Here is a 15,693-nt window from a genome sequence, read left to right on the forward strand (position 1 = left end):
TTATTACAATGCTGTAGAATGAGGATACGAGCATGCTCGACCCCGAAGTGGTTCGCTGGTCTTTATATACAGTAAATTCTCAATCCATACAAAACCCAGGCTGTGCTATTTTCCATATTCACCAACCAAGTTAACATACGAAGTATGAACGCACTCCCGTCTATAACGGAATGTTATACTTTGAACGCACTTCCGCATACAGCGCGTACAGCGGACCGTTAACACTAATCCGCCGCCTACAGCGGACCGTTACATTACTTTCCCCTTCGGTGAAATACAGCATAGATACATTAGATATGCGAATGTCTACATGTATTCACTAGCTGAAATCGTGTTATTTTTATTTCAATATAGGAGATATAGTAATAAAATACACACAAAATGCACCATTTTTGGCTGGAAATAGACCCTGCAAACATTTTAAATCAAACAGATTTCGGTTCTGAGGGACGGGCGCAGGTTAAGTTACGCCCCTCTAACGTCAAATCCTGTCGCCCCTGGTATCAAACTCCGCGCAGTGTTACTTCCCTTGCAGTACAGTAATCACTGCCTTCACAAATATCACGTGATGATAGAAACGGCACGTGATTGCAATTTACAAAATGGACGGAACACCTTTAAAAGAAATTCCAGCAACATGTTTCATTTGTTTTGAAAATAAACGATTTTATTCCATAAAAGGAAAAAATGCAAAACGTTCGATACATGTCTGAATAGCTAACAACACATCCATGTTGATATTGTAATTTGTAAATCCTACTTTCAATTTGAAAAAAAGACCGAACATTTCCGAATGTTTTTTTTAATTGTTATTTTTTTATAAAACATATTATGCCTATCAACTGGCGTAAAGTAATTATTTAAGAAAGGATATAAGAATAAATGTATATGATTTAAAAAAATGCCATTAAAAGTTTTCATCCAATTATGGATGAAAATCTTGTGGTGGCAGTGATTACTGTACTGCAAGGGAAGTAACACTGCGCGGAGTTTGCCCTGGTATTAGCTAGACAATGAAATTATCTACTTTAAAACTGTCAACTCTAAATGACGAAAAGTGTTGTCTGTCGCAATATAACGATACCGACATTACAAGTCGTGATAAAAAGAAAATCAAAACAACATTTTGATATTATTTATGTTCGACTGTCTTTGGGTCTGTTTGAATTCGTACCAACTTTTACAGGTATACTGAAAGCAATCTAACTAGCGTATTTAACCCCTGTACACATATTTGAGGTATTTTTCTATTTATTGCGATTTCTCATAATCATAAGATTTGTGAACAGTATCATATATTACATGGGTGGGGAATGTGGAATGTTGTTCATAAAAAAAAATCGTAATATTTCTAAATGAATTGAAAGGAAATTCAGCAGAGGCTTTAAAATCGGCAGCAGTAAGTTGTGATAATAAAATACTCAATATTTTCAGAATTTGAGAGGGTTGAGTCCTTTACTGCCATTGATCGTTTATTTGTTATTTTATTTTTATATTACACAGTTGTATATTTTTTTGAGAAGTCATCCCATAATTGTGCCATAAAAGTCATCCCATAATTGTGCCATAAAACTGCTACATAGCAAAACTGTAGGTGAAATTGTTGCTGTTGTTTACCTTGAGTATCTATCACAAAATATTTGAAGTGTAATTTTAGTTTAAACATTTTTATGATACAAAAATATGAATTATTACAAAATTATATTTATCAATCTTGTTGGCACAATTTTACATGAGAGTGTGGTTTGGTGTGGGGAAAACTTAAGTATACAGAGAATACACACTTTTCGGCTTGGTGACCACAAACCAAATTCGAACACAACTTTGCAACTTTAAACTGATACAAATTCATGTTGGTTCAACTTCACCTGTACATAAGTTTTCTTATGGCTCAAATGAGAAGATGGCTGTAAACTGTTATGAAACGTTCTCATATCAATTTATCACGTTAGAAACTTTTTAGAGCTACAAAGAGAACATGCCTCTAACTTGATCTCTCAACCTCTTTGGTTAGAAGCAGACACAGTGAATGTCAGACCTAGTGAACCACTGCTGAAGTAAACCAGGTCTTAGTGAACCATTTAGTTGGGTTAGGGTTTAAGCCAGGTTTTAAAAAAGACAGGGTGCTGCAGAAAAGGGACAGGGTCCTAAAGAAGAAATGGGCACATTTTGTCATGCTGTGAAGAGTTTGAACATTATGAATTTCACAGAAAATGTTAGGAATTGTACTTAATTGAAGTACTATTATATATTAACTGCCAAATAGGTCAAGAAATATTTTATTATCTTATGTACCAGAACTTAATTCTATGAAGGCAGGAAGGTATCTGTGCTGGTCTCTCTAATCTATTTGTATTGTGTCTATTTTCTAGTTTAGCTCTTCTTTAATAGGAATAATTCACAAATAATCAAATCATCACTGATTACAGTAGTATTGTCCCACAATATATAGGTGGTTCACTTGGGTAATTAATGGTTCTCTTTGTCTGTCACTCACACAAGTCACATTGACTACACCAGTGACTCTTATTCTATAGATTTAATTGCTATTATAGAGTTTATATTAAGAACTCAGAGAGAGAATACACTTGAAATATAATTTTCTTATTAAATCATTCAAATTTTCAGAAAAACCAAAATGTCAGGCTTTTTGGACAACTGTCATCTCCCAGACTGTGAATGTCTTCAACTCGGGGACAGGAGGAATTTGGTTGCTTCTGTTATCTCTGGTGTTCTGGTAAGTGTTTCGACCTTTTTATATACCAGTATACATTGTACTATTACTGCTGTCGAAACCATTTGCAATATTTTATGTCTTTCCCTCTGAAATTTAATTGATAAACATGTAGTTTCATTCTGTTTCTCAGATGTGAAAAATTGCATTCAATAAAAACTTATTAAATATTAATGAATTTGCTACAATTTGGAAAAACACACAAAATAGAGCTAATGAAAATTTCAGCAATATTTTTTTTTTATAGGAATCAATAGCACATAACTACATAAGTGTGAAGTCATAAACACATCTTCAGTACATTACAATCTTTTACATTTATTTTATTCTATATTCCGAAATCTGGTTCTTTTAATCAAATTTTTAACCTCATATTATTTTGATTATGCAACATTTATTGATGAATCAAATTTTTCCGTGTAGTTTTTCAGTGGCTGGTGGATTGCCATTGATGCCGCAGTGCAGTACCCGAGTCAGTCGGACCTGCATCACGCCTGCCATACATGCGGGGCTATAGGGACATTGGCATTCTTTTTGTAGGTGAACTGTAGAATAACTTGTAGTTGAATGATTACAAAGTACAATGTTGTAAGATATACAGTTCCTAAGACAGTCTGACACTGCACCACACCGGCTACATGTGCAGGGCTATAGGGACACTGGTTATATTCCTGTTGGTAAACTGTTGGGAATTGCTTGTAGTTTAATAGTAACTTCTATGTATAGTAAGATACAAAGTACAAGAGTTCATCAGTCTGACCTGCATCAAGCTTGGGAAATGACATACATGCAGGGCTATAGGGTCAATAGCATTATTCCTGTAGGTGACCTTTAAAGTTGCATTCTCACAGATTGGTTTTGACAAAAAAAAATATTTTTTGTCTTGGAACAAGTCAATTTTTGTGAAAATGCATGGAAACCAGTTAAATAAGACTGCTTACAAAAAAATAGATCACAGATTTTTATATTAAAGAAAAAATTGATATTTTATGCATTTTTCTTCAACTTTTAGTAAAGTTTAAGCCATAAAACATTAATTTTTGAACGGAAATATGAAAATGCGATCTGATTTTTTGTCAGCAATCTTTTTTATCATTGGTTTGCAGATATTCACGCAAATATTTGTTCTTTCCAAGACAAAAAATAAAAAAGTTGTAAAAACAGTATATCTGTGAGAGTGCAGCTTTAATGTTGTCATGTTGTTTTATTGTTTAATATGAAAACATCATTTAATTATTACAAATATAGTTCCTGACCTTTCGATTCACTGAAAATTGTCTGAAACATACCACTGCAAATGGAACAAAAAAATTTAAGGCTTGTTTAGATAATGCAGCTTGATTTTTTAAAAATAATTTAAAAGGAAAATAATTTTATTTTAGTATGAATATTTATGTTAATAGATAGAGGATATATTGTTATTCATTACAATACATGTGATTTTTTTTAAGCACAAAGGTTAAAAAAGTATTCTGATTTCAAGATAAAATTAAACACAATTATGTATTGGTTTTTCGCAATAATACTGTCAAAATTATGCATTTTTGAATTGTAAAAAAATGTATGAATTTCTGTTTGTGCTTTTTAGGATAAATTCAGTGTCCAATGGGCAGATCAGAGGGGATAACTACGGTACAGGTTGCCTCGGACAAACAGGTATGCTTAGTTTGCCTGAGACCATTTTCACCAACATTCTTTAGAACACAACCTACATTTATACCCATTGAAATTACAGATAGACAATCATAAAGTACTAGGTTTAAGAAATTCTACTTTCACGGGTGTTTAAAGGTCCATCCACTGCCACTCATGCGATACACAAATCCTGCGTCAGATTTTCATTGATAATGTGTCAGTCAATGAGGTTGTATTCTATATCAGTTAGATGACATGAATTAAAATCTTAATGATTAAAAAGGGCTCGTTCACTTCACTTACTCCACCCATTCTTTATCATTAAGATTTTAGTTCATGTCATCTAACCATTACTAAGGATTTACTCAGTAACTTGCTTAACTCATCTTACCACATAACAGTCTAGCATTATTTCAAATGTTTGTTTAAACATATAATTAGTGAAAAAAACATACAAAGTATGCAAGGTAATATATACAATATAAAACTATAGGAGTGGGCTGGAAGAGGGAAGTCCTTTCCAATTATTGTTTGTTTTGACTCAGTCAAGTGAAATGTTGATGTGTGAATTTTTTAACAATGTTTTGAAGAAAAAAAATCCTTTTTTTAAGAAGCTAATTTGTTCGAGTAATTACTCAACAAATTATTAGTTTAATTGTGTTTTTGTATATTTAATGACCTTAATAAGATAGAACACACACAATGTTGTTGAAAAAAAATTAAGAAAAGAACAACAAATAAATAAAAATATGAAATATTCAAAAATTGTTTCCATTCTGAATACAGAATTATATATTGTACTTGAGTAATACTTGAATTTTAAGAAACAATTTTCCTGTTTAATTTTAATAGAGGCTTAAGACTTTCCTGAGGGTTCAATATTCATGAGATGACGCTAAACATAGAATCATCTGACATGGCATAAACTATTTTCACTATCTTTTTAGGTGCAAGAGTGTGGCTGTTCATCGGTTTCCTGCTCGGGTTTGGTGCCCTGATTGCAGCTTCTTGGATTCTATTCGGACTTTATGTTGTCCCTGGTAAGTAAAATACACATAAAGGTAGGGTGATACACCCAGTCCATTTCTTGTAGGGCCCTTCAGCCCATAGTGAGACCAGCAAGGGCTCACTTCTACATTGATATAATTAAATGCTTAAAATTTTTGTCGGCCCAGTTTATCGACTTCTGACCTTCAGACTTGTGCATTCACGCAGACTGACTTCTGGCATCCAATTGTAATCCTCTTGATTTTGTTTCTTATAAGTGAATATAATCATAATCATCTGAATGTGTTGCCTTTCATTTCAGATAAAAGTCCAGAGTGGGCTGGTATTGCAATCTTTTTGCAAAATGCTCTTATATTTTTCAGGTATGAAAACAAAACATAAACATAAACATAACATACATAGACAAGACAATCATAGCTCTTTCTATTTTTATATGGAGTTACAACTTTCTTGTTCTGTGCCCTCTATCTGTAGATTGCTTTCAATTTGGGAGTGTGTTTTTTCTAAGTGGGTTTCCACTGGGTACTCCGTTTTTCCCCACAACACAAGACCACACTCTCGCTTAACATCGCGCCAATGAGAGTGATTAATGTTGTTATAACTTTTTTCACAATTGTTGTTAAATAAATAAGTTTAGACTAATCCTGTTACAGCAGACTTAAGTAGTTTCGAGAAATCGGCCCATGGGTTATTTTTCATGGGCTCTTACAAATGACATCAGTACTAGGCTGTGTTTACAAACAGTCTCAAGTTGGAGATCAGAATCAGACTTTGAAATAGAAAATCTTAATTGCAATGTAACTTCCATTCCATGAGAGCTTTGATTGAATATATAACATCTAAAAAAATCTTTAACACAAGATTTGTTTATTAGAATGGAATATCAAATATATTTTTATATTATTTTAAGTATTACTTTTTCTTGAATAAAATATTTCTTGAGACTGTTTTTAAATATGCCCCCTGGATATCTGCCAAGAAAACAAGACTCAAGATTGATTCAAATAAGTATATTTCTGTCTCACAATTCATCTTGAATATATTAGTATAAGCTAATTGATTATCGAATAAATCTCATGCAAAATGAAAGCAATCTACAGCGTTTTTTTTCTGTGTTGTGTGTTACATTTATCCAAGAGTGAACTATTCTAGATTACTAACTCTTCATACTATGAACTCTCAAATGATATCAATTATTCTGTCTTAATTATTATTACTGGTAAACTTTTTGGAAAAAAACAGTTGGCAAGGCCATTTTGCTCAAAAGCATTAAACGGACATGCTCACAAATTTTATGTTGACAAAAATGTGTTCAAACTTTGTTCAAATTGAGTTTTTAACTTACTTTAATGAACAAACCGCCAGTGATGGCTCCTGATTTGAACAAAATTTTGTTAACCAAAGCCTAAAATTGATTTTTCAGCATTAATTTTAGGCAAAATAAAACATTTTCTGTCCTCTTCCCTTTGATGATGTTTCAATTTTGATATATTATAACTATCATTTTGTTCACATTTTATACAAAACTTCCGACGACTGAACCAATATAATGTGAGCAACTCCCTTTAAAATCGAAAACAGACTTCATACAGAATTTTTGCCATTCCCTGAGAGTTTGAGTCAGCAGGGTTCAAGTGTACATATTTTTAGAAGCGTCGGAGAGAGAATTTGTCTTTTCATTTACAATTTATTAAACTTTTAAATAGATATTGTTTAACTAGATAGTAGTAATCTTCGAACAACTTTATTTATTTACTCATGGAGTTTGAACAATTCTATCTACTATCTTTCACAGATATCTTTACTTCTTGAAGTCTTAAAGGGAAATATCCCTTTAATTGATGTTTTTCTGTATGTAATGAAAACACACATATATACATAGTGGTCACTGTTAGACGACGATGTTCATGATGATATACATAGTGTTCACTGTTAGACGACGATGTTCATGATGATATACATAGTGTTCACTGTTAGACGACAATGTTCATGATGATATACATAGTGGTCACTGTTAGACGACGATGTTCATGATGATATACATAGTGTTCACTGTTAGACGACAATGTTCATGATGATATACATAGTGTTCACTGTTAGACGACAATGTTCATGATGATATACATAGTGTTCACTGTTAGACGACAATGTTCATGATGATATACATAGTGTTCACTGTTAGACGACAATGTTCATGATGATATACATAGTGTTCACTGTTAGACGACAATGTTCATGATGATATACATAGTGTTCACTGTTAGACAACAATGTTCATGATGATATACATAGTGTTCACTGTTAGACGACAATGTTCATGATGATATACATAGTGTTCACTGTTAGACGACAATGTTCATGATGATATACATAGTGTTCACTGTTAGACGACAATGTTCATGATGATATACATAGTGTTCACTGTTAGGCGACAATGTCCATGACGATATACATAGTTTTCACTGTTAGACGACAATGTCCATTATCACATTATTGTGTCACACTTTGTGCTACCCTGATAAAATGTATTTGTAAATTGTACATTTACTTGTTTGAAAGTCATTTGCCATAAGCTGTGATCGCATTCATTATAATAGTAGGGATATTTGCTTTTAACATGAGAATGCAAACAAATAAACTGTTAGTTAATGGTGTTATTGTCCGTGTTAATGATGTCATTCCAGTCCGAAATTGATGATATATGAAATTTTATAATGTTAACAGTTTAGATAAGTACCGTATGGATTTCTTCAATGGATTCTATTATATTGCAGCGGAATGGTGTTTAAGTTTGGTCGAGCAGAAGATTTGTGGGAATAACTGATTTCTCTACTAACAGCTCTTTATACTCTTCTTGTTAGTATATACAATAGTTACCTTCAATGCATGTTATATTGCTATATCTTGTTCACTGTATATCTCACAAGGTCAAAGGCAAGACAAAGTTAGGTTAGATTCTCGTTCCCCACCCGGGCTTCAACTCCTATGCCCCAATGTACTCTTGTGCACGGTGGTCAGAAATTGGCTCATGGAGAGCAATATTAAGCCTATAGAGAGCTGTTTTTTTTTCTACCTCCTGTATCCTGTGCGTAGGAGTGAATATTTTGTATTTATATTTGACAAAAGTTTAACTATAACACATGCTTTTTGAGTTGCCTGGGAAGTATGGGTTGCGTTGACACTTTTTGCTAAACAACTTTGATTGCCTTAGTCTAGAGTCTTCAAACTTGGTATGCACTTTGGTCATGGTCAGTAGATGACCTTCAATTATTTTGGGGTCAATAGGTCAAGGTCATGGTGACCTTAACTAGATAAATTATGTGCATCGACAAGCACCACATGGGATTCACATATCTCTTGTTATTCTAGCCACAGTAACTAAAAAACAACTGAATGAGAATCTAATGTTAATTTTATCGTGCCTTAAGAATGTTTCACCTATCACCTCACATTCTATCTGCAGTCTCACCAGATCTATCACATGTCATGTAACTTTTATGAGCTTTGCCTTAAACTTTGTTATTTGTGTTATACAGGAATGACACATTTTTTGTGGTGGATAGGTTAAAGAATAACCGAAGGTTGACTCTACATTATGTCATTCTTGACAATTCTTATTTTATTGGGTGCCACGAACTATATTTAAAGTGACACTCTTATTCAAAATCAATACATACACATGTAATACAAACATGAATTTTGAATGATACACCCTCAACTACTTACTAAATAATGCATTTATGGAAAATATTAATTTCTGATAACAAGATTGTAACCGTGTATTTAATAGCAGAAAGCGCAAAAACATTAAATGATTGGTGAATGCTAAAAGATTTACTGTGGTCTACTATAGTCTCATAAGGTAGAAATACTGTGTTTTATGCTCATTTCTTTCAAATTAAACTCGGTATCCTTCATAAAAACCATTGCTTTCAACATTTATTCATCCTTTTTGGAATATTAAAACAATATTATTAATTTTGGTAAATCTTATTTGGGAGTAAGAGTGCATCATTAACATTTTGAGTTGACACGTATTGGCATATCCACTGTAAACTTGGTGCGCCCCCACTTAAATTGTCCAAGTAATCTTTTAACATAAATAGGGGAGAAAAAGCATGTCTAGATGTTTTTAAAGAATTTTAGTTTTAAGCGACATTATATAAGGCAACTATTAATTAATTGCTAGATTTTCATCCCCGCCTGTCCCCTTTTTTTCCACTACTCCTTAAATTTTATTGACTGAAATAAAAACATTGAACTGGGCTATGTATTTGTGTATCAGTCTGGTTCTGTCTGGAATTGGCGTTTATTCATTCCTACGGTGTCAATGAATAACATTCTCATGTCAACAAGGAGAATTGTTACAATCATGTTCGTGGTTTGTCTAGAAACTCATGTTTATGGTCTCTTATGCAATAAGAATATAAGTATCTCCCATGGCCGAGAGTGTAAGATAGGTTCATTCTGACCTGAGCGTAGGGTGTTTTGCGAAAAAATGAGGTTTACCAAGTTTCCGCAAAACACCCTGCGCGAGGGTCGGGATGAACCTATCTTACACAAGCGGCTATGATAGATGCTTTTTCTCCCACCTCAGTTCAACAAAATTAAGTAAAAATGTATTTTTTGCTGGAACTCTTTTGTGCTTACCTTAGTGAAAATAATTGCATATGGATATGCGATAGCACGTGGTTGTCACGCGCAGTGATCCAGTTAATGTTAATAGTCAAATCGGTCTTTTTAAATAGTTCTAATGAAAATGAAGCATTATTTCTTGAATGGTGCGTGAAAACTGTTTTATGGTGACATTTGAAGCGAGAAATAACTAATTAGCGTTCTAAATATTACCATAAGACAAGATTTCCTTGATGCTACTGACGACAGTCTTCAACAAGGGAGGTAATTACAATGTGGTAAAAGGAGTTCCATACGGGCATTTTATCTTCGCCCGTGGGCAAGATAAGAATATCTAGCATGGTCAAATTATTGGATCTACTTATCTGAGGTGGAAAAAAGAGCATGAACACATATTCAATGGTGAAGTAGTCATTTATAGGCCATGGTGCATGACCCCCAATATCCTACCGGACAGCAATTAAGCCTATTTGGCAGAGGAGGTGTTGTTAATCGGTCGGTTAGAATTTTTTTTTTATTTATAAGTAGTATCTATAGCTGTTTGAGAGACTTGAAATTCAAAAGATATGTTTATGATACATTTAATAAACCATCTGGCAAATTGTTCATTAATTATTTCAATTTATTTGTATATTTGAAAAAAATGTACTGGCAGTCTGTACTAGCAGACAGCTCAGTGAGGTCAAGTGAAGTGGCCTTTTTTCTGAATACCAGCCTTTTATACTATAACCCTGGCCTTTGGAAAAAAAACAAAAAGATAAAATGCCACCCCCTGCAACCAATTTTTAAAAAATAAATAAAATTGGATGCAAATCTTATAGCAATTGATTTATATTGGCATAAATTAAAGATCAAACCTTTTCCACATTCACCTCTTGATATTCACATGTAAATCATTCTTGTTCAAATATCATGCTATTGTGCTTAAGTACTGCTGAAGTTTAGTAAGAATTTATTGTTTATTGATTTGCCAAAGCCACCTGATTACTTCCTGGCACCAATTAAAAACCTTGTTATGTCGCAATATGTATTCTATAAAATGCACAGTATCTATTCTTTTGTCTGGATCCGGTAAGAAATTGTGGGCTGAATGTAAAATATGTAGAAAACAAACTAAAAAACAATTTAACAGAAATCATTGAGAACAGAGTGATGATCCAGTCAGGATTTAAAAAAGGGAAGGGTGGGGTATGGAAAAGGGCAATTTCTTTGAGCCACGTAGCAGCGAACTGGGGAGGGCGCGGGAGGGGTTTAACCCACCTGCCTGGTGGTATGAACCCCCCATAAAATTTTCATGATATACAGGTTATCCAAAATACCTTGTATTTTCATCATTTTCAGGCTTAAATTGTTTGAAATTTATAATGTTGAACTGTTGTTATCAAGCAGTCTTAACCACTATCATTCATCAACATTACTATTACTATGATGGTCTCTACAGCTTGAATTTGTTAGCTATTCTCCGTCTGGTGTGTAATGTTCATATGCCTACTTGAAGGATATGTTTTTCTATGCAGCATGTAACAATCTACCAATGCAATTTTCTTTATAATTTGTTTTGATTTTTTGTCTATAAAAAGTTAGAAATGAGGTGTTTCAGGGGCTTTTAATAATGCTAGTGATTATAATACTTATTGTATAAATGTTTTTAATCATATAATAATAGATTTTGGTAACAGAAAAATGTAGAAATAAAGAAACAATATTCCTTATGAAAAATAAGTTTTTGCGATTTAACTATCCTTTTGATAATTTTTCACACCTTGAAATTTGGGGCATTTTTGAAAATTCAGAAGCAGAAATGTATACTGTTTTAACTTATATTGACAAAATGCATGTTTTTGCATAAAATGCTGAAAATTACTCAATCTTGTCATTTATTTTGTTCATTTTGTTAACAAGTTTGTCTTTGTGAGTTGTGGCTTAGAGATGGAGAAATTTGTTCTTTACGGTAGCCCATCAAGGATTATTAAAATTGGCAATAATATTTATGATATGAAATTGACAATTTTTGGGTGCGGTCACCAACTGCACAATCATTTTAGTTAATATTTTGATTCATGCGTACAAATAATATTGAAAACGTGTCAATAAATATTTGCGCTGGCTAATTTCATCAATTTGATCAAGTCAATATTGCCCAATCACATTCAACATTATTGTCACTTTATAATTCATCATTGATGGGTTGGGTTGTTTTACTGTTTATATGTAGTAACAATACAGTATTGTCTATTAATTAAATACTGAATGCAGATCATATAATAATATTAACATTTAAACACTGTGATGAACAGTTACTATATAAATTGACAACTAAAAACCTATTGGCAATTTGTTTAAAAATAATGTCATGCATACCATTTTAAACTATGGCATTATGTGTATAAATGGACCTACACTTTTGATGTATATTTTAATTATTAAATAAATAATCTTTTTCATATTTCAGTTCGATATTGTTCAAATTTGGGAGAACAGAAGATTTGTGGCAGTAAGATCTGTGCTTTTGTGAACAGCTGCTAACAGCCGTGATGATGGACTGTGAACACCAGTTGTGAACACAAGAAAATAATTGTGAACAACAATCCTTTGAATTGAAATTGATAGATAAACTGTATGAATCACACAGAACAATTGTGAATAATAGATTACCATGCCTGAATGAAGCTTTAAACATTGTTAAAATATACATGTTTTTTCTCATTTCGAACAAAACCTGAGCACACTTAATGGTCATTCAGTGTTTAAAGTTACCTCTCTATTTATGAATATAGAATACAGATCTTTAGGACATGGAATACACATCCCTAGAACAAAGAATACACATTCTTGAATGATTTTTTTTCTCTGTCTTCTGAACATGGAGTATATATATAAATACACATTAACAGAGTAGTATAGTTAAGAAAAACATTAAATCTTTCTATACCTTATATTACATTTGAATTTACAATAGATTAAGAAGGCACTTGCAAGTTCTATGTTCAATTTAAGTTTTGCCTTTGGTATAAATATATTATCATTTCCTGATAACATTCAAGATTGACTTATATTGACTGTTTTATGAGGGGTTTAATATCAATGCAGAGGCCAGTAAATGTTTTGTTTACTTTAAAGGTAAAAACTGAGTTAAACACACTGATATTGTTCAGTCAAAAGCTTTGCTAACAATATAAGGCAACCTGTTAATTAAAAACTACAACATCAGTCATAAGAATGAGACTGGGTGAACATGCCCAATTTCCAACACTAGGGCTTGGCATCAACATTCTTAAGAAGCCTTCTATATAAAATCCAGAATTAGAGCAAGCCCGGGAAGCATTTTTCCAGTGCAGGGCTTGTGGGCTTGTGCTAATTTCGACCACTTGAATCAACAAGCCTGAATTCTTACACTAGTGTTCGGCATCAAAAGTTGTCAACAAAATTGGCCAAATGAAGTCCAGAATTTGAGCGAGCCCCAAAAGCCTTTTACCAGTACACAGCCTGTGGTACTTTGGACCACGGCAGTATGACTTTTCTACCAAAATGAAATATTTCCTTTGTAAAATAAAACTCAAAAATCGAAATTTTTATAAATGAAAATAAAAATGCTTCAACTGAATGTGTGACCATAGACCTCTGTGAAATAGTCCTGTGATGATATTGCAGGCATTATCTTTTACCCTATAAGATAGTAAAAGAAATTGATATGTATGTAACGTATAGTAGGCCTTATTTATAATGAAGTGAACTTAGTTGAAAAATTTGATTTCTCTTAGTTGAATTTAAAGAAAATTACCAAAATTATGAAAGTAAGTAAAAATAGTCATGGTCAAAATAGTTTAAACATATAATTAATGTAAATTAAAAATGTTTTTAATTGTTGAGGGCATTCAAAATATTATTAATCATACAAATTCATCGAATAGAATTTTTTGCAATAAGTTGCATTATGAACGGTGAATTACGCCCCCTGACATGATATTATGTTTGTTAACTAAGTGTTTTATGTTAATATAAACATTGTAAGCTTTAGTATCAAGTGCTGATTATGTGTTTGTGTCATAGTTCGGACCACCATCTGTTTGGTATTTAGATCCAACTATTTTATAAGGCCACACCAATGTCATTTTTGTTTGTTAGGTTATGGCCAAGAAAAATTGAAGCGTGTGGAAAGATTTTTGTTAATTTTGTTCGCGTTTCATTTAAAAATAAGACAAGATGAAGTTGATAACTTTTGTTGATGCCTAGTTTGTATTTCGAATTATAATTCTGATGAACTAACAAGTTATTTAAGTATAAATCTGAGAAAGTAACTGTCAAAGGCTTCATTTCATATTACAGTTTCAGTCCTTCAAAATGTTATACTATAATAACTGTTTTTGAATTGTATGGTACAGGAACAACTTTGTCTGAGGGTGTTTTTTGGTGAAAAATAGTAGCAGTCGCTAAAAATAATAAAATCTGGTAAGTGAAAAAATATCAACTTGGCATGGCACAACTTCATAAAATCATAATAAACATTTTTGACATAAGCGTATTAATTGACATATAAAACAGGGTAGATATATTGTTTATTCAATCGGATAAGCTAGACACAGCCTTGTTTGTATATGAAGAATATGGATTGCAAATGTTAAAATGTTGACTTGGGTTTTTCAAGTACCTGTATATAATTCATTGCTTATAATTTATTGCATTCAATAAATTAACACAATGCTATTCATTTCCTTATTGCCTCTTGAAATTTTAGTGAAAATGTAATAATAGAACACTTACGATCATATACATGTATCCCTTTTATTAATACTATTAGTATCCATATTGCATAGGAAAATAACCAAGACATTGCCGCCTACATTTTTAAGTTTAAGAATAACATTTTGTTAGCACATATATGCATTTTCCCCAAACAGTTGTTTGTACAATTCACACTGTTATGTTATTTAATGTTCATTTTTATTTCTTGAGCATAATGTTGTTATTTTAGATATTCCTTTAAAATAAAGTCTTTAGACGTTTGTTAAAGTCTCTTTTCTTACCATTCCCCTTTATCAACAACCCATGTATCACAAACCAAACAAAGTTAGTAAATTAAGCTGTTTAAGGAACAAATGGGCTCTGTGAAAGAATGCATTAAGGTTTGGTAGTTCCATTAGAAAAATGTTTCTGTTCGTCAAAAGATATACCAATGAATGGGTGGCGAAAACAACTGTGTTTAGGGACACCAAAGTCATGTTCTATTGCACTGTGTCTGTTCGTCTCATAATTCATAAATGCACTTGATGGTGAAACAGTTAATCCATTATTTTGATGACGCGCTTCATTTCGATGATTGAGTCCCGCATGTAATTGAACGCACCTGCCGTTTAGACAGTTAATGACGTCACTATGCTGATGACGTAAAAAACTTCCCGCATTCATTCGATAAGCCTCATCGAGAAGTCCTCGCAGATCTTCAACAGTTTTCGACAAGGTAAGGATATAATTTCTCGCCAGTGACAAAGTGGCTATCTTGGAAAGCCTTCGGACGGAAGGTCCGTTTGAATAGGGCATGACGTCACGTAACGAATCCAAAGCGACGTTCAAATCTTGCATACGTTGACGTTCACGTCTATTAATCTTTGCACGTTGCGCTTTTGGTTTCTTTGCTGACGTCATTTCCGCCTTCGAAATACTTTTCTCATCATTATCAGACA

General features: G+C 32.7%; 1 protein-coding gene across 2 annotated transcripts; it reads left to right on the forward strand.

The window, feature by feature from the left end:
• The first annotated feature begins 1,033 nt into the window (after positions 1-1,033).
• LOC128238490 (transmembrane protein 50B-like) lies at positions 1,034-15,016 on the forward strand. Of its 2 annotated transcripts, XM_052954457.1 has the most exons (8): positions 1,034-1,186; positions 2,629-2,737; positions 3,158-3,270; positions 4,323-4,390; positions 5,317-5,409; positions 5,679-5,739; positions 8,152-8,233; positions 12,465-15,016. In XM_052954457.1, the coding sequence occupies exons 2-7, from the start codon at positions 2,639-2,641 to the stop codon at positions 8,195-8,197; spliced, it is 480 nt and encodes a 159-aa protein (XP_052810417.1). In that variant the 5' UTR covers positions 1,034-1,186; positions 2,629-2,638; the 3' UTR covers positions 8,198-8,233; positions 12,465-15,016. The 2 variants fall into 2 exon arrangements, with proteins under 2 accessions (XP_052810417.1, XP_052810416.1); XM_052954456.1 differs by lacking the exon at positions 8,152-8,233.
• Positions 15,017-15,693: the final 677 nt, after the last annotated feature.

This window comes from Mya arenaria, chromosome 6, assembly GCF_026914265.1.
Source record: "Mya arenaria isolate MELC-2E11 chromosome 6, ASM2691426v1".
NCBI classification, from domain to species: domain Eukaryota; kingdom Metazoa; phylum Mollusca; class Bivalvia; order Myida; family Myidae; genus Mya; species Mya arenaria.